General features: G+C 39.0%; 1 protein-coding gene across 2 annotated transcripts in view; it reads left to right on the top strand.

Annotated features, from left to right (window-relative positions):
* The window catches only part of LOC126353892 (GATOR complex protein WDR24), a 106,668-nt gene that overhangs the window by 25,567 nt on the left and 61,831 nt on the right, over positions 1-19,270 (top strand). For both annotated transcript variants that reach the window (XM_050003107.1, XM_050003106.1), the window contains exons 6-7: positions 2,553-2,775; positions 18,387-18,600. In XM_050003107.1, the coding sequence (XP_049859064.1) occupies positions 2,553-2,775; positions 18,387-18,600 (437 nt within the window). The remainder of the gene's footprint in view (positions 1-2,552; positions 2,776-18,386; positions 18,601-19,270) is intronic.

The raw sequence follows: 19,270 nt of genomic DNA, 5'->3' as shown, positions 1-19,270 counted from the left end.
GTAGCCATCATAACCAGCCTGCCACACATATACCAAGGTTCAAAGTTTGAGGTGCTCTGCTGCCCCGAATCCCCTGCTACTTGTATGCCGCGGTCTGGAATTCCGGGCACCTTGCCACCTTGGTGCCCTGGTGCTGCTCAACACTGCAGATGACACCAGCTAGCAGCAGCAGCAGCAGCAGAGCTGTTCCGGCCTTGGCTGTGAGCCATTGTCTCATCAAGATGCTGCCTCTCAGCATAGGTCATGTCATGCAATATGCATGTCATTAAAGTTTAGGATGCATACATCTCCACTCTGGGATACTTCCTATTTCAAATGCACGCGGATTATCTGGTACTTCCTACATTAGATGTATCCTACTTCTAGAAGCACAAAATTTTTGCTTATTTGTTCTTACACCCCTCACTAGAAACGTATCAGAGGATGGGTTGGAGGGAGAAATGGTCACCTTTTGGGGGAAAAAAAATCAATCCCCTAACCAGATATCAAGAAACTGTTTCAGTGTCCTCTCCCCTTCTCTCCCCCCCCCCCCCCTCCCCACCCTCCCACCGCCCTTGGGAGAAATCCATCCCCAGAAATTTTATCTCCCTAGAAAAACATTTTTAGCTATTACATGTATGCTATTCTGCCATATGATATTGATAGTGTTTACTGTTGGTAGTGAATGTTATGAATTTTGGACACAGGATCAGGGACTTCAGCCTCTCAATTTCAAGATGCAGGGATGCCAACGCCTTGCAAGTAGGGGAGATCACTGTACTGGGTACGTAGGGTTAACTCACAGAAAGTGCAATGACTTTGAAGCTGCCAAATAAGTTGAGAAGCTAGTTACCTTCTTTTACATCCCTAACTTTGCCCAAGATGTATTCATCTTTTTTGTGCTACAGTAGGGGCATTTTTCATTCTAGTTCCCAACTTTTACTCTATCATAACTTTGCCATTGGGCCAGCATAAATTGGCAACCAATGTAGGTTTTTGTTGACTCAGATGACAACTAAACTGGTATAGGTATTTATTATTGTCTTTCAAACCATGTTGCTTATAACATGACAACGGATAAAGCTTTCAAAACACAGTAGGAAAACCAATAATTACACAAATTTGTCTACCATCTTGCAAAATTTGAATTGATTTGCACACGTTTGAAACATGGAAGTGGTAATCGGAAGAAAAAAAAAAAAAAGTCACACACACACACACACACACACACACACACACACACACATATATATATATATATATATATTTGCACGTTATATTCGAACGAAGCTAGATTTTTGAAAGTGAGTCTTCAGTTTTTCTTATAAGAATTCACTTGTTATTTATTTGATTCACTTTAACCACTTTTGTGCATTCAATTCATGCAAGAATGTATTTTATGAGCTACATTGAAATCAACTTTAAAACCACCATATCTCCACAATGGCTGGAAATTATTGGACAAACAAAATTTCTTTTTGACTTCATCCAATTTAACTACCTTCATGCAGAGTTTTAACCGATTCATTCAAGTTTAAACTACAGAAGTGGCACACTTCAAAAACCTCCCAGAAAAATGTGGTTTACGCACATTTTTGCATGTAAAATCTGAATGTGCACATAAAAATTGTGGCATTAACTGAACATTAATTAATTGAAATCTTTTGCAGAAGGAATTAATTGATATGTACAATTTGCCTGGGCACCAGCCCTGGTTAATCATTCAAACTTTGCTCAATATACCGTAACTTAGCTGCACAGGCTGCTGGTCCGGGCTAAACCAAAAAAATTTTACCTCTTGTTCCTAGCTCAAATAGGAACCTAGCACCAAGACACCTAAAACTGCAATTCTATGCATGGCCTTTTCAGACATAATTGTTGTAGTGCTTACACACTGTAATGATATGTGTGAGCGTAGCAGTTTATTTGGGGGGGGGGGGGGGGGGAGAAAAGAAAAAGAAAAAAAAAGAAAATTACTATGTATTAATGTGACCAGTAAGTATATACATAAAATTTATACAGTATATAAAGGTAATATAAACTTAACGGGAGACAGAATGAGTGGCTAATATTAACCTTCTGAAGGCAAAATTGTAAGTACTGTTCATAGAAACTCTTAAAATAGAAAACACTTAAAGTAAATGTTTGAATCATCAGTACTAAAAATTTGATCTCTTGAAGGTAAATGATGGCCAGCCATTTTGTTTTCATGTAATTTTATTAGTTTTCTCAATTGAATTTTGCATCTGACACAATAAATGTAATTTAAATGTACATAGATGTCAGCATCTCCAGTGCTTGAACACACATCATGAAGGCTGTTGGTAAAATCAAAATGTTACAATTGTCTCAATACGTCAGCCCACAAATCATACATTCATTAAATAACTCTGCCCAATGATATACCTCATAATATTATGTGAAATAATTTTTAGTGGTTATTCTTTAATGGTATGTTTAACTTTGTAAGCCATAAGCCTAACATAGAAAGTTAAGAAATAACCATATGTATAGAAATAACAGCAACATTTATAATGGCAGCATTAGTATAAAAGTGTATGACTTGTTCACAGACCATATTTTAGCAACTGCTGCAACAAATGGGGCAGTAGTTGTATGGAATTTGAACCGTCCTTCAAGATCAAAACAAGACCATGTGTTTATTGATCACAAACGTACAGTAAACAAAGTTAGTTTCCATCCGGCTGAGTCAACCTGGCTTATATCTGGGTCACAAGATGGAACAATGAAGTGTTTTGATCTGAGAACACGAGAAACTGCCAGAACATACCACAGGTGTGTAACTGATTCATTCATAATCATATTCATTCATATTATGATTACAAGTTTGCAACAGCACCACTGCTCTAGAAAACTGGCCCCCAACAGCACCCAGTAAACAATTTCTAGCATAATATAATGACACTCTTATCGAAGGTGTAGATAGATTACTACTCAGCATACAGAGGAGACATTGAGTTGTAGACAGGCACAGCAAAAACAGACTGATATACTTTTAAGCTTTCAGCCACAATACCTTTTTTTGAAGCAGAAAACACACACATGCGCACAGACACACACACACACACACACACACACACACACACACACACACACACACACACACACACACACACACACAGAGCCGGCCAGTGTGGCCACGCAGTTCTAGGCGCGTCAGTCTGGAACCGCGAGACCGCTACGGTCGCAAGTTCGAATCCTGCCTCGGGCGGGTGTGTGATGTCCTTAGGTTAGGTATGTTTAAGTAGTTCTAAGTTCTAGGGGACTGATGACCTCAGTGTTAAGTCCAATAGTGCTCAGAGCCATTTGAGCCCCCCCCCACACACACACACGAATTTGACACAAACCATACATGCTCTTCAAGTATGTGAAGAGAAATAGTAACAAGAGGCCAAATTTGTAGAACAGTGTGTATGAGATTGCAGTTCGTGGTGTAACTTGGTACATTTGGCCATGGCTATTCCAGATGTGTATGTCCTATGTCATTAAATGGATGATTTTTCTTGTTGTTTTGATTTATTCTGTGTGGAATTTATCCAGTTAAAAATATAACACACATAATTATCTCTTCCATTTCATGAGAAGTAATAATTATATGCAAATCCTGAGCTAGGTGATACAGTGATTAAAACACTGTACTTATATAAATAGGGACTAGCTGCAAATGTCCTTACAACAATCTTAATTTAGTTTCTCACCTTCCCCCGTCCCCTGCTATAAACCACATCAGGTGAAGGCTGGGATGCGTCAGAGACTGATCCTTTCCCAGCTGACAAAGTTTTCTTCTTAGTATTCATCTTGGTAGAACCAATACAAAGAAACATAACCACTGTTTCAGTTAACATTTGTTCTTGAATTCTGTGTGCTGTAACATACTTCTTGAAGATGCACGAGTACAGCTAGTAAATGGACACGCAATTCTACATTTCATCATCAGAGTGCATTTGGTGTGCCCATTTTCATGACATCTTACTAAAATCAAAATATACAATAAGGCCATCGAGTGCTTGTTCAGTACAGGATCTTCATTCAGCAGTCACCCAACACAAAAGTATGGATGCTATTGACAATTTCTTTATGTATGATCTCCAGAGCACATTAGACCCACAGTATTGACAAAACAAATTGTGTGAAGAAGCAGATGTACCATAGTACATTCGTATTTTTTCCACCTTTTCGTGTGTTAGAACTTGTGAAGTTGAGCTCCCAGAAAATTGACAGAAATTGTGACACTTTCAAATCATTACTCACAGATTGAATAATTCCTGTGTTGCAGTGGCTGCAAGCACTGCATTAGATTTATTTCTGTAGACACCACATACGCCACCATTACACATTAGCTTAAAAAATACAACCACTGCTTATGGTGATGTTTCTTGGAGAATATTAAAACTTGCGCTAACGTGATAGGGCTGGATCTTAAGCTGTCTTTGTAATAAGTCAATGACTTGGGGCCTATTTTGTGAAAGTTTCAAATGTGCATCTACATTTGTACTCTGCAAACCACTATAAAGTGCGTGGTAGACAGTACATCCCATTGTACTACTTATTAGTGTTTCTTCCTGTTCCATTTGCATAATGTGCATGGGAGAATGATTGTTTATCGCCTCCTTGCTTGCTGTAATTAATCTAATCTTATGCTCTCTATCCTCATGGGAGCAATATATAGGGGGCTGCAGTAGTAGGAACCATCTACAAAACTGGAGGTGAGCAAACCATTTCTTAAAATGTATTTTAGAAAGTGGCCTTTGATAGATTACTGACTCATTTACCTGAGCAAAACTGTTAACTGCCTCTCAATTTGGCTTTTGTGAAGAATTCTCCACCCACAAAGAAATACAAGGTGAAGTTCTAGCAGACCTGAGCAAGAAAAATTATCCTGTTTCACAGATAGGCACAACAAAAAGACTGTCAAATAAGTAAAATTTGGCCATGAGCGTGCGCGTGCCCATGTGCATGCTTACACACACGCGCGGGCACACACACACACACACACACACACACACACACACACACACACACAAAAACCATTCTCTGGCTGCCGAAGCCAGAGTCTGGCCTTGATAACCAGAGACTGTGGTCGTGTGTGTGAGTTGCATTTGTGAGTGTGAATGAATGAGTGTGCGTGTGGCATGAAAATAAGTTCAGAACAGGGCAACATATTATGTGGGGTGCCACAAGGATCAGTGCTGGTTCTTTCTAACCTATATAAATAATTTTTCTATGACTGTAAAGGGCAGGTCAAAGACTGTAATGTTTGCTGATGTTACAACCATACTAGTCAAGGTCCAAACCCAACCCTAGCAGACACTGTTCGGATGATAGCAGGAGATGCATACAAGTTGTTCACTTAAGTCATACTCTCACAAAGACACTTTTAGCACCAGAAGACATTAGTGATCATACTCTTAATGAAAAACACTGCGTAAAATTCCTGTGTGCAGCTGGATAACAAGTTAAAATGTAACCAACACATGGGTAAACTAATAAAGAAGCTCAGTAGATGATTTACATCATAGAACAATTTCCAGTTGTGCTGACATAGAGACAGGGGTGTTGGCTTATTTTTAGTCTGACCAGATTTCAAAGAGAAAATGCCAAGACACATGTGTTTATACTTTATCCGTAAGTTCATTACTACACTTACATGTACCTTTCTTGTCAGTTATCGCGATTTTCAAATTTATAATAGGTCTATGATCATGCAGCAACTGAAAAACCCATAGCAAGAATTTATCTTCGATTTGTGAATTGGAAATGAACATGTAGGTAATTATAAATAAATAAAATTCTTTTCTTTTAGAAATGAGAGAAACTGACATATACTTTTTTATTGTAATAACCTGCTGTTTTTAGTCACTTACTAGCTATTTAGGTACAATTTGTTCATCCTAAAAACTATGTAATGTTACTAATCAATAATCAGATAAAAATTATACATTTCCCATTAAAATTTAAGTTTTCATTTGACCATAGACTGGTAGGGTACGTCAAACAATATTCAGTAAGCACTGCTAACATATGCTGCATAGCTCACATTCTTCACAAAAATTATCTTCCATATGGCTGCAGTACCAATAGGAGAAATGGTTTCAGCACTGCTCATGCATACCTCCTTTGGTTTTGGTTTTGCTTGTCTTGAGGGCCACAAAATGGAATCTGTCAAGTCAGAGGCAAGGATAGGTGATACCTGCTTTTCTTTTCGATATATATGTTAGTCTTTTTTTTTTTTTTTGGGCATAAGATCAGTTAAACCAAATGCAGTAGTGATCTATTTGGGGGTATTGTGAAAATATATATTTGTATAATGCTCTACTTTTAGGAAACCTTGTTTTTCATAAATATTTAATTAAATGAGAAATATTATTGCACGTATTTTGTTTCTTGATTGAAAACTGGGACAACTATGTGTCCTGGATGATATGTGAAAACCAGGACTGTCCCAGCAAAACTGGGATGTCTGGTCAGCCTACTTATTTTGCATATTTTCACTAACTGTTCTGTTATGGAATTATCTTCTGGGGCAGTACACCTAAAGTGTATAAAGTGTTTGTTAAGTAAAAGTGAGCAGTAAGAATATTACGTAAAGTGAACAATCATATATCTAGCAGAAGCCTTTTTAAGGATTTTGGAATTCCCATATTTACTTTCCCTTTCTTTTAATCCTTAATTTTGTTGTTGTTGCTGATACTAAAAATTAGTTTCAACTGAACTGTGATTTACATAGGGACAATGCAAGCCACAAAAATAATTTCCATGCAGACTTTCTCTCTTTGAACAATGTTCAGAATGGAGTTATGTACTCTGGTAGTAAAATACTCAACAAGCTGCTGTCTAACATAAAACAAGAAATAGGGAATTCCTACCAATTCAAAAGCCAGTTAAAACCAAACCTCATTAGCCACTCTTTCTAAATATTACCTGAACATCAAGATTCAAGTTCTGTTGACGAGCTGACATCTAGCTGTGAAAATATAATGTAAATCGATAGATAAAAAATATGCTCACCAAACAAAGGCAGGAGAAAACACGCATAAAGTTTATATATGTTTGACATTGCATCAGGTGTGGGGTGATGGAGGAGGCTGTTATCTGAACGTTATATTATTCTTGAAGGATCAAATTTGCCAAGATCATTAGTAGTCTTTTTTATTACAATTACCAGTTTTGACAAATCTACGCTGACTTTTTTTCTATCAGGACTTTTAGTACAGCTCTGTGTTGACGAATAATCTGAATTACATTTATTGTAAACTTACTGTAAAAAATGACATTGAACTACAGTTATTAGAAGTTTACATGTAAAGGATGACAATGTATATTTCATTGCAAATTTTAATTTAAAAAAAAAAATGGCACTGTATGTTTTCAAAACATAGTGAATCTGTGAATTAAAATTTTATGTAAATTGCCCTAAAATAATTTTAATGAGACAGTGTGGCACATGTATAATAATTTATCAGTTATCAGACACAAATATGTATATAACTGTGTACTTACATTAAAAACAAAGATTCCAAGACTTACCATGCAGGAAAGCACGGGTAGACAGGCACAATAAAATAACACACAAACACATACACAAAATTACGAGCTTTCGCAACTGGCGGTTGCTTCGTCAGGAAAGAGGGAAGGAGAAGGAAAGATGAAAGGATGTGGGTTTTAAGGGAGAGGGTAAGGAGTCATTCCAATCCCGGGAGCGGAAAACTGACCTTAGGGGAAAAAAGGACAGATGTACACTCGCACACACACACACACACACACACACACACACACACACACACACATATCCATCCGCACATACACAGACACAAGCAGACATATCATATGTCTGCTTGTGTCTGTAAATGGATGGATGGATGTGTGTGTGTGTGTGTGTGTGTGTGTGTGTGTGTGTGTGTGTGTGTGTGCGCGCGCGCGCGCGCTTATTTCTGAAAATGTTATATTAGCTATGTCACTATTGTGGTGCAAGTGATTATTGTGTGCTGGGACATCAGTACAACATTTTTATGTTTAATCATGTGGTATTTCATTTGTGTCATACTGGTGTCCCACGTCACTTTTTATTACAGTTTGGCGCATCACTATGTGACTTTCAGTGTTGTAAAATGTTTGTATGCCTAATACAACATTCTAAAGTTGCAGTGATGTACACAGTTATTATGTGAAATCATATGTTTTTGAGCCATCTTCACTGGGGATGTTTGTTTGTGTAATTTTCAGACCCAATGATGACAGTATAGATCTGTTGAAACTGGTAATTGTAATAAAAAGAATTACTAGTGCTCTTGGCAAACTTGGTTTTTCAACAGTAATACATATAAAGGTATTCAAGTTTTCAAGCTTTTGGATCCAGTGGCTCTTTCTTCCAGCAAAAAAATTTTAAGGAGAAGGAAGGGTGCTGAAAGAAAAGGACTGCTGAGGTATAGGAAATGTTATAGGAGGTTATAGAAGTCACCGAGAACAGTAGATAAGGGGGTACATACTGGAGGGATGAGAAGGAAAGGCAGATTGCAGGGGAAGCCACCACACAAGATTTGAAAGCCTGAGAGCTTATAGGTGGAAGATAGGGTCAAGAGCAAGACAGGGATCAACGTCAAAACACCATGTGAGAGTTAATGAAAGTGGAAAGCTAAGTGCATTGTTTGTGATAGAGGTGTGTATGGGGGGGGGGGGGGAGGTAGGGGGCAGTTCCTTGGAATCTCCCAATTAAATTTCAGATGGTGCTCTCCATGGAAAGTGGCATGTAGTATTATGCCACTTTCCTTGATGTTGACGTCATCCTCACCGAGGGTTAGCTACACACTTCTGTTCACATCAAACATACCAACAAACATCAGTACTTACATTTTCAAACAATGGAACCTCTAGGTAAGAATATCAACACTTTAGGAAAAGACACATTGCCGCTTACCATAAAGAAGACATGTTAAGTGGCAGACAGGCACAATTAAAAGACACTTACATAAAGCTTTCGGCCACAGCCTTCATCAGCAAAAGAAAAATACACACAATTCAAACACACCTCATGCACACGACTGCCAACTCCTGCCTCACAGGCCGAAATGCCAGGATGCCATACCGGCCCAAGATGCTGGAGTTGGTGGTCATGAGTACTTACATTTTGACAGTTGCCATCATTTCCATGTCAAACAGCCATAGCATTCAAGGCAAACGTATTTGTTTCGATGCAGGCTCTTTACAGCATTACACCAACATTCTCACCTCAGCCTTCACAGGATGTAATTACCCTAGTTCAAAAGCGCAATTCCCAGGCCAATTCCAAAACTGGTACTGCCAATCCTTCCAAAAAACAACTGAGGAATGCACATCTTGTCACTCAGTATTATCCTGGTCTTTACTGTATTAATCAACTACTTCGATAAGGCTATGAATTTCTAAAATCATGCGCTGAAATGAAGTGCATTGTGTCCAACGTTTTGTCCGACACACTTAGCATAGATTTTCGTCTATCTCCCAGTCTCCACAATATTCTTGCCAAATCCTATGCTGCTCCTGTATTCATATCCCTACCCTATGGTTCCTACCCCTGTGACCATCCCCATTTTAAGACTTTCCCTATGCACCCTCCTACCACCTCCTATTCCAGCCCTATAAATGTCAAAACATACACCATCAAAGAGAAAGCTGCCTTGACACGACATGTCACATACCAGCTATTATGGAAACATTGCTTAGCCTTTTATGTTGGCATGACTACCAACTAGTTATCAGTTAGGATGAGTGGACATGGGCAGACGGTGTATACTGGCAACATATAATATCCTGCTGGAGAGCCCGCTCTACAGTGTGACAGTCGTGACCACAGTGCCTGTTTCACCATATGTCCCATGTGGATTCTTCTCGCAGATAGCAGTTTCTTACATCTCCACAGGTGGGAACCGGCTTTACAACATGTCTATGGTTCTCACCACCCACCTGGCCTTAATTTACATTGGTTTCTTCTGTCTCAGCATTTCTTCTCAGTAACTACTCCTTTCTCCACTTCCTCTTAGTCTGCTATATCCTTCATTTTTTGACCTTTCTATTTTGCCCCACACTCCACCTCTACCACATACAGTGCAATTAGCTTTCTGCTCTTATTTATTCATGCACAATGTTTTGTCAGTAATCTCTGTCTAGATTATGACCCTGTCTTCCATCTTTAATCTCTCATATTTTCAAATGTTGTGTGGTGCAGTCCTCAACAATCTTGTCTTTCCTTCTCATGCCATTCGGTAAGCCTCCCTGATGCGAGGTTTTGAGCAACTTTTCTGAACTCTCGACATTTCCTGAACCTGACCTGCCTTTTTTTTTTTTTTTGCAGATTTTAATACCTTTGCATGTGTTTTCACCTGCTGCCACTTGGTAGCTTGATTTTTTATCTATACAATTACATTATATTTTCAATAATTGATTACTTTTAATGATGTTTCTTACCAAGGAGATCAAATAGACTATTCTTCAGTCACATGCAAGGACAATGTCTAGCACCATGTATGAAACAAAACATTTTAGTATGATCAAATGTCAAAACGCTCACTTGTTTCTCTTAGTGGTAAGTGCTGTATCTGTCAGCCAGAGTGATAGTGGCTTGGATGACAAGGTTTTTCAGACTATACCACTGATGATGCACTGCTCCATTGACTTACACAGAGAGTGACACTCCAAACAGTGGGCTTGCCCCTTGTCTCCACATCAACTGACATGCTGCAACCAATGCTCTATGGGGTGGCATAAGTAGGCACTCCTTTGCACAGGTAGCCTCAAGTGTTTGCTTGATTTATGTTACTATGCTACATTCCAGCCACTTCCCCAGTGATAACTCTTGGCTATTCCATGGATTTGCTACAGTTTAATGTGTTGGCTGGGTTCTCACTTGCTGTTTACCAACAAATAAACTTGCACTTGGTTATGTGCATCAGACTTGTGTTTTTTATAAACAACTCGCAGCTCTTGAGGTACAGGACAAGCAATGGATGGCCATACTACTGTAATACTGTAATAATAATAATACTGTGTGGTCAGCTACATCCTCAAAGACACCTATGGTTCTATTGTTCCTGTCACTGCAGGATAGCACTAATGACTAGTAAACATACTTGCATCAATGACATTATTATTTCAACACTTTCAATACTGTTCTTCAAAAACTGTTCCTTTTGTCTTGGTCATCACAGGAAGATGATCATGATAGATTGTTGTTATCCAAGATCTGGATGTACTTTCAGAGTACTATAGTTACAAAATGCATACAATGTTTTCCAGATTAGATGTCTACCACTGTCAAAAATTGCAATCTGAATTGTACCATGACTGGGTATCAGATCTTAAAGGATTGAGTCTCTGTCGTCATTGCAATTATTAGTGTGTATATTAACAATGCAAACAATCGTGCTGTTTCCATAACTGGGGACTGCGTGACACACTTGCCAAAGATGTTAATACCCAGGTATATACAGTCTTCAGATCCATGAAGTTCTCAGAATTGTGCAAAATTTCAAATTCTCACAAATGACTGAAAAGTTGCCTGATCAGAAGGGATAAACAATCACCTCAGTTGACAGGGAAGTAGGCTATGGTTGGATAGAAATAATAAACAACAGAGATCATGGAATCATGCATTCATGTTTTTGAGGTTCGGAATCTTCCTCCAGTTATCCTAATCACAGTTCAGAATCGCTTACTGCCCAAATCTGCACTGACTTTATGTCCAGAGTGTTTTGTGCACCACCCACTCCATCAGCATCAAAAGTAGTACAAAATTTTCTTTTGTTGTGAGAAACATGGTCATGTTAGCAGTGTTTGTAATTCTCGTGTTCTTGTAAGAACACAAAGCTGCATAGTAGTGATTCAGTGCATAAAACTGGAACTTTAATAAACCCAAAAATGGGGAGTCCAAAAAAAAACTTTTTAATAGATCAACTAATCTTTGATAAAGCAGTATTAACTCAGGTGGACACAGGGGCTTCTACATTGGTTGTTAATTGGAATATTTATGTAGGTGTTGGATCAACTCCATTACAACCACTTGACAAAAAATTTACAACGTAAAGTGATAAAAGCAGCAATTCAAATTGAAGAAGCATCAGATAATCGTGTAGCTAGACAGATTTCCCTTTTAGTCATTAGTTGATTGAATACAGATAATATTTTTAGTCTAGGTGCTTCCAGTTAGTAACAAGAAAATTAAGATTCCATTCCAAGCAGTTATGAATTATATACAAAGATCTCAGACCTCTTTTCTCCTGGGATAGGCTGCATAAAATACATACAAACCCAGATTCATGTAAGGCAACCCTCAGTTTCCCATTTTCTCTGAGCTCGACCCATATCCCACACCTATCACAACAAACCTACAGTGAACATGACCACTTACAGAAACAAAATGTCGTTATGCCCATCTCATCTAGTTTCTGGTTATCTCTGGTAGTATGTCAGGAATCAAACAGCTCCCTTAGACTGTGTGGGGACATCAAGGCAGTAAATTATCAAATTTTTGCAGAAATATTTCCAATCCCTCATCATGAAGAGTTTCTAAACAGAAACAAGATGAATGCCACACCAAGGTCAACCTAACTGATGTCTATTTACAACTTCCATTGCATTCAGACCTGCAACAGATATTTCAGTTTTGAACACACCATTTGGATGATATTATTATCAAAGGCTTCCATTTGAAGTTTCCAATGTCCCCACTATCTTTCAGCACTGTCCAGAACAGTTGTTCCATAATGTTCCTATGTGTTGCAATTATCTTGCTGACATAATTGCCATGGATGCTAATACATATAAGCACCTGCACAACTTTTTTATGGTATTCACTAATTTGCGGAATGTAGTTCTGAAATGCTATCTAATGAAATATTACTTTAAAACAACAATCTAGGTTTCATAATTGTCAAAAAGAGTAAATTTCCTACTTGACAGCATGTGCAAGCCTTTGACAATGTGACATGTCCAAAGGTGTATGGTGATCAAGAGTGTGACAAAGCATTTCACATCCTCAGACACGCATCAGAGTCTGTGCCTTGTCTATATCCATACCCTGCAGGGAAATCACTGATAATAGCAACTAATGTATCTCGATACAGCATTGGGGCAGTCTTGTCACATCGTGAATGAGATGGTTCTGAGCACTTCATTGCATTCATCATGTGATGGACTACAAACTTTTATTGGCATTCTTTGGGCCTTGATATTCTTTACTGTCTTTTATATTGGCCGAAACCCCCGACGGGTAATGATGTGCACTTGGTATTCAGTAGAAGGTTGGGAAGACTTATCCAAATAGCACTTGATACCCGTGTCCCACAGTGCCTAATACAGAGGCAAAAGGTTGTGAAAATGGTCTTTACTGGTGGGACCAGCTATGACAATGTCGTCAAGGTAGTAGGTACAACAAGGGATTAAGTATGTGCACTGCTCCAAGTAATGTTCAAAGAAAGGCCAGAGCGCTGACGACTCCAAAAACCAAGTGGCTGTACTGGTAGAGAACTATATGGCATATTGATGACAAGAATTGGATGAAACTCTTCATCAGGTGGTAGCTGTAAATATGCTTCTTACAAATCCAGTTTTGAAAAATAATGTCCCCTCTCCAGTTTTTTTACGTGTTCTTCCGGGCAGGAAATGGTATATGTATTGGGCACAGACAGCGAATTGATTTTCACCTTGAAATTACTGCAAAGGTGGAGCTTACCGTTGGTTTTTTAATAATCACTAATGAAGTAACTCATTGACTGGATGATATGGGTTCCATGGCACCTAAAGCTACCTGCCTAACTAGTTCTTCTTTTACTTGATCACAAAGTGCCAGTGGCATAGGCTTGGTATAAAAGATATGAGGTCACGCTGTGAATTTCAGGGTGATACGTGATGTGTAATCTGTGGCGTTGCAAATAAAGGATGGAATATTCATTGCACAAATCATCCAATTCGTAGTTGGGAATGAGGTCAGACATTAAATGTCTCAAATTGGCAACTGTGAATCCAGACTCCGTGAAAGCATTCAAGCGAAACAAATTTTTCTTAAACGCACTGCCCACTACGAGGAGCATCAGTGAGCCCACCACTGCCGTGTATGCCATTTCTGCAATAAGCTATCAAATAATAGGACTTTGTTGTCAGTAGACAGTGGAGGGGAATCAAGGTGCAAGGAAGTGTTAGAGTTAAGAAGTGATGCTGCCGTGCTCGTATGCACTTGCAGTCGAAGGGGGCACGCTGTCGATATGCACATTGTTGAACATTTTGTTAGAAGCAGTTGCAAGATTGTCATACGCATGGTCAACAATGTCAATGCCTGTAGCTTGAGAGTTCAAAGTCACAGCTGGAGCTGACCTGTAGCTACACTCAAGTACTACGTGTCCTTTTTTTTTTCACAGTGATGGCAAGTAGCTCAACACTGAGGGCAGGCCAGCTGGTCATATTGAATGAAACAAGCTGGACTGGAAGGCAAGGGCTTGTGGCTGAGCATGTTGCATTGCCACAAAGTTAGTCTCCAAAAGGGGTGCTGGAATGTGTGTGCCTTCTGTCATCTAAGACCAGGGATATAACCGATGGGCTGCAGCCCAGGAAATTTGAAAAGCTTGTGCTGCCTTAACTGCTTCTTTTATCTTCTTAACTACTTGAACTGCAATTCCCTGTCAGCAGATGTCTTTATCAGAGGCGGATCTAATAATAACATCCCAAACTATTGTGTCCACATAAGATTCCTCCCAAAGAAAACAGGTGCTGACAGATGTGAAAATAACCGAACTATCAGTTTAATAGGCCACGGCTGCAAAATACTAACGCGAATTCTTTACAGACGAATGGAAAAACTGGTAGATGCAGACCTCGGGGAGGATCAGTTTGGATTCCGTCGAAATGTTGGAACACGTGAGGCAATACTGACCTTACGACTTATCTTAGAAGAAAGATTAAGAAAAGGCAAACCTACGTTTCTAGCATTTGTAGACTTAGAGAAAGCTTTTGACAATGTTGACTGGAATACTCTCTTTCAAATTCTAAAGGTGGCAGGGGTAAAATACAGGGAGCGAAAGGCTATTTATAATTTGTACAGAAACCAGATGGCAGTAATAAGAGTCGAGGGGCATGAAAGGGAAGCAGTGGTTGGGAAAGGAGTGAGACAGGGTTGTAGCCTCTCCCCGATGTTATTCAATCTGTATATTGAGCAAGCAGTAAAGGAAACAAAAGAAAAATTTGGAGTAGGTATTAAAATTCATGGAGACGAAGTAAAAACTTTGAGGTTCGCCGATGACATTGTAATTCTATCAGAGACGGCAAAGGACTTGGAAGAGCAGTTGAACGGAATGGACAGTGTCTTGAAAGGAGGATATAAGATGAACATTAACAAAAGCAAAACGAGGATAATGGAATGTAGTCAAATTAAATCGGGTGATGCTGAGGGAATTAGATTAGGAAATGAGACACTTAAAGTAGTAAAGGAGTTTTGCTATTTAGGAAGTAAAATAACTGATGATGGTCGAAGTAGAGAGGATATAAAATGTAGACTGGCAATGGCAAGGAAAGCGTTTCTGAAGAAGAGAAATTTGTTAACATCGAATATAGATTTATGTATCAGGAAGTCGTTTCTGAAAGTATTTGTTTGGAGTGTAGCCATGTATGGAAGTGAAACATGGACAATAACTAGTTTGGACAAGAAGAGAATAGAAACTTTCGAAATGTGGTGCTACAGAAGAATACTGAAGATAAGGTGGATAGATCACGTAACTAATGAGGAGGTATTGAATAGGATTGGGGAGAAGAGAAGTTTGTGGCACAACTTGACTAGAAGAAGGGATCGGTTGGTAGGACATGTTTTGAGGCATCAAGGGATCACAAATTTAGCATTGGAGGGCAGCGTGGAGGGTAAAAATCGTAGAGGGAGACCGAGAGATGAGTACACTAAGCAGATTCAGAAGGATGTAGGTTGCAGTAGGTACTGGGAGATGAAGCAGCTTGCACAGGATAGAGTAACATGGAGAGCTGCATCAAACCAGTCTCAGGACTGAAGACAACAACAACAAGATTCCTTAGATTGTGCAGTAACAAAATGACACTTTTGACTTAAACCTTGAAACTCCACAGCCCTTCTGCTAAGATTTATGGGATTGTTTCCTGCATTGGCAAAACACCACTCTCTTGGAAATCATATGGGTAATCTTGAAGTCAAAAAATGAAACATTTCCTTGAATGACAGAGATGTAGGATCCTGAAGGAGGCTAACTTTCCTAACAAGTGGTACATGTGGAGAAATATCAACGACAGAAAGAGAGCTTTGAGGGAGTCGGTGTACATTACCTTGAAGGCTGTGAAATGTTGCTGTAGGTGTTCCTCATAGGATTCTCAGTCTTCTTAGTAGGTGCGGGGAAAGGTGGCAGAAAGAGTGGGAAATTTTGAGGCTATATTAACAGGCCTGTCAGCACTCTTTCAAACATTGCCATGTGTTCCTATTGCTGCATTTCCAACCAGCTCTGGCTCTCCAGCAGCTGCCGTGAACTCTGAAGAAAAACCTCCAAGACATGCCTGTCGACATTGCAACTTCGTTAAAAAACACACGTGAATAGTGATCCCATTCACTGCCATTTGTGTAGCTACCCACACAAATAAGTACACATAGAATAAATCACTTTAATGACAAGGGTGATCATTAGTTCCATCCAAGGTCTGTGTACATAGTTAGGTTGAGTCCCAACAATTAACAAACGTCTTAGGAGCGGAGTCAAGTGAGCATATGAATGAACCGTAACAGAAACAAGCAGAGAGCCCTCTGATCCAGGATTTTAGTACACAGGTTACTAGTCAGATTCACAAGGTGGCACTGCACACGCTGTCCTTGGTGTGATACTGATGTCGCTGTTTGATCATGCCATCGCTTGGTGGCTGGACCCATGCCTCCAGGTGCTGGCAAGTAGAATCGTAATGAGATGAGTGAGTGCCCCACTTCTTGTTATGTTTATGGCCAGTAAGGTTCTGGTGTGATACATGTGGTAACATAAGCTTACCAGAGAATTAACCATAGCCAAGTCTGTCACTTCTATCCGACACCATCTCCTGCTAGCTGATGGCTCCATGCTGCACTCTAATGTCTCTGTTTTTACTGAACAGGTCTACAGTCACCATTCCACAACACTCGCCAAGAGAAACAGAAAAATGCCTAAGCAGAATTTTGCACTTCAACCGGGAATGCACTTCCGATTCTCTCCTTGTTCTGTACTGCATTAAATAACTTCGTGGATCATGAAGAATCACATAATCCTGACTTCAGAAATATGCAAATGAACCAGCTGACTCCCCCATTTCTCAGGCTCCAAACTTTGTCACAAAATTATATAACATGTAGGTTGTCCAGCCAATCGACACAATTGCGGAATGTAGACATTCTCATTGACCATATCCTGCTATTACTTACAGTGCTCCTGTAAGGTGCTGCCTTCTGGCAGGACCTTAAGAACTTTCTCTGCAGTGGACGATGGAAAACACCAGCCATTATGAGGAAATTACTCTCCTTGCAAGCTATTTAGGCTCTTGCCACAACCCAATTAGGAGGAGTGAGGAAAGACCAGCCTATCACCTCAAGGCTCAAGAAAGGCTCATTCCCCAACCAGAAACTGGCTAAGGTGACTACAATAGGGCTAGCATATATGGTTGGCCAGGAAGTGGTATATTACAGTATGAAATAAATAAAGAACTGTATATTTTGAAATCAGCTGTAGTAGCCAATATATGCGCTACAAATGATAGTCTGAATTCTTGCAATAAAAGAAATAAAAAGGAGGAAGCAAGACAGAAGAACGTAGACAGTCAGTTCGAAAACAACAGGAAAATGAAATATACTGCTGTGTAAATATTCAGATAAAGTTGTACATTATTTTAAAAAATCTATCATGAGGATAGGATTCCAGACTAATAACATATTAAGACTGTGCTTATGATGTGGATTTAGTCATAGTTATAACAAGTTTCTGAGCTTATATGTGTACAAGATTAATTCTGATGATTGTGCAAGTATTATGTAGGCTAGATTGAAAGAAAACGTACTCACAAAAGAGATTTCATTTGGGGTGCATGTCTCACTCAAACACAAGCATGTAAGCTACCATACCGTTTCTTATTTGTGCTATCAGTTATTCAATACTTTACAGTTTTTTGTTGAATCTCTCCTGTTTCTGATTGGTTTTCTATGTCCCCGTATTTTCACTGCTCTTTATTTTCTAGTTTCACTTCTTGTATTTTGTTGTGTTTTATATGAACTTATGTGACATTTGCAAAAGGTAAACATAAGTTGAATTAATTGCCACTGAATAGTGAGGCAGTCATTGTGTACAAAGATAAATATGTTGTTAATAAATTTTTTAATATTTGCTCTTGTTTATGTGCAGCAATACTGAAAGTGTAAGGGATGTGCAATTCAGCCCACACATTCACCACATGTTTGCTGCTGTGTCTGAGAATGGCAATGTGCAGCTCTGGGATATCAGACGTCCTGACCGTTGCTGCCATCAGTTTACAGCACATAGTGGTCCTGTCTTTGCTTGTGATTGGCATCCAGAAGTGACATGGCTAGCTACTGCGAGCAGAGATAAAACTATAAAGGTATGAATCAGTACTATACATTTGTGATTATAACAAAATAGCAATGTATGATCATCCTCAATCATTGTGAAGATGTTAGCAGGTGACAATTCATCTCTCAGAGAAAGTAGTGAATATCAGTTAGGCATACAAAACATAGCCTTGCTGGTCATTCTTTAAATGCAGATAAGTATAATCAAACATATGTATTCAACACTGTTGCTGCAGAGTGTGTGTGTGTGTGTGTGTGTGTGTGTGTGTGTGTGTGTGTGTGTGTGTGTGTGTGTTTTGAAACTCATTCATATTAAGATGAAAAATGTAAAAGACTAACAAGCAATCGTCTTCACTTTGCTATGTCTGGCCACCATTTATGATGTTGATTTAGTGGTCTGCCCTCTGTTAATAATTATATTCCAGTCAAGATTTTCTACTGTTGCAATCTACTACAATTTATTGCTTTGTCTGTATGAAAAGAAATTTTATTTCTCTTTGAGTGATTTTAGCTTTCAGTTCAGACATTTCTACAAATTAGAAATGCCTTTCTTGGTCTTGCAGTGCTGTTGTGCACAAAAAATTATTTTCTGTTAAAAATTTCGCCATCTCATGAAATAAAGTAGTTCATATTTAGTATATTAAACTGTTGGGTCAATATATTTAGCATGCTTGACAACAGTATCATGAAAAAGAAAGA

Source organism: Schistocerca gregaria, chromosome 3 (genome assembly GCF_023897955.1).
Source record: "Schistocerca gregaria isolate iqSchGreg1 chromosome 3, iqSchGreg1.2, whole genome shotgun sequence".
Taxonomy (NCBI): Eukaryota; Metazoa; Arthropoda; class Insecta; order Orthoptera; family Acrididae; genus Schistocerca; species Schistocerca gregaria.
The sequence above is the reverse complement of the archived record's forward strand: the minus strand, read 5'-3'. Positions and strand labels throughout refer to the sequence as shown.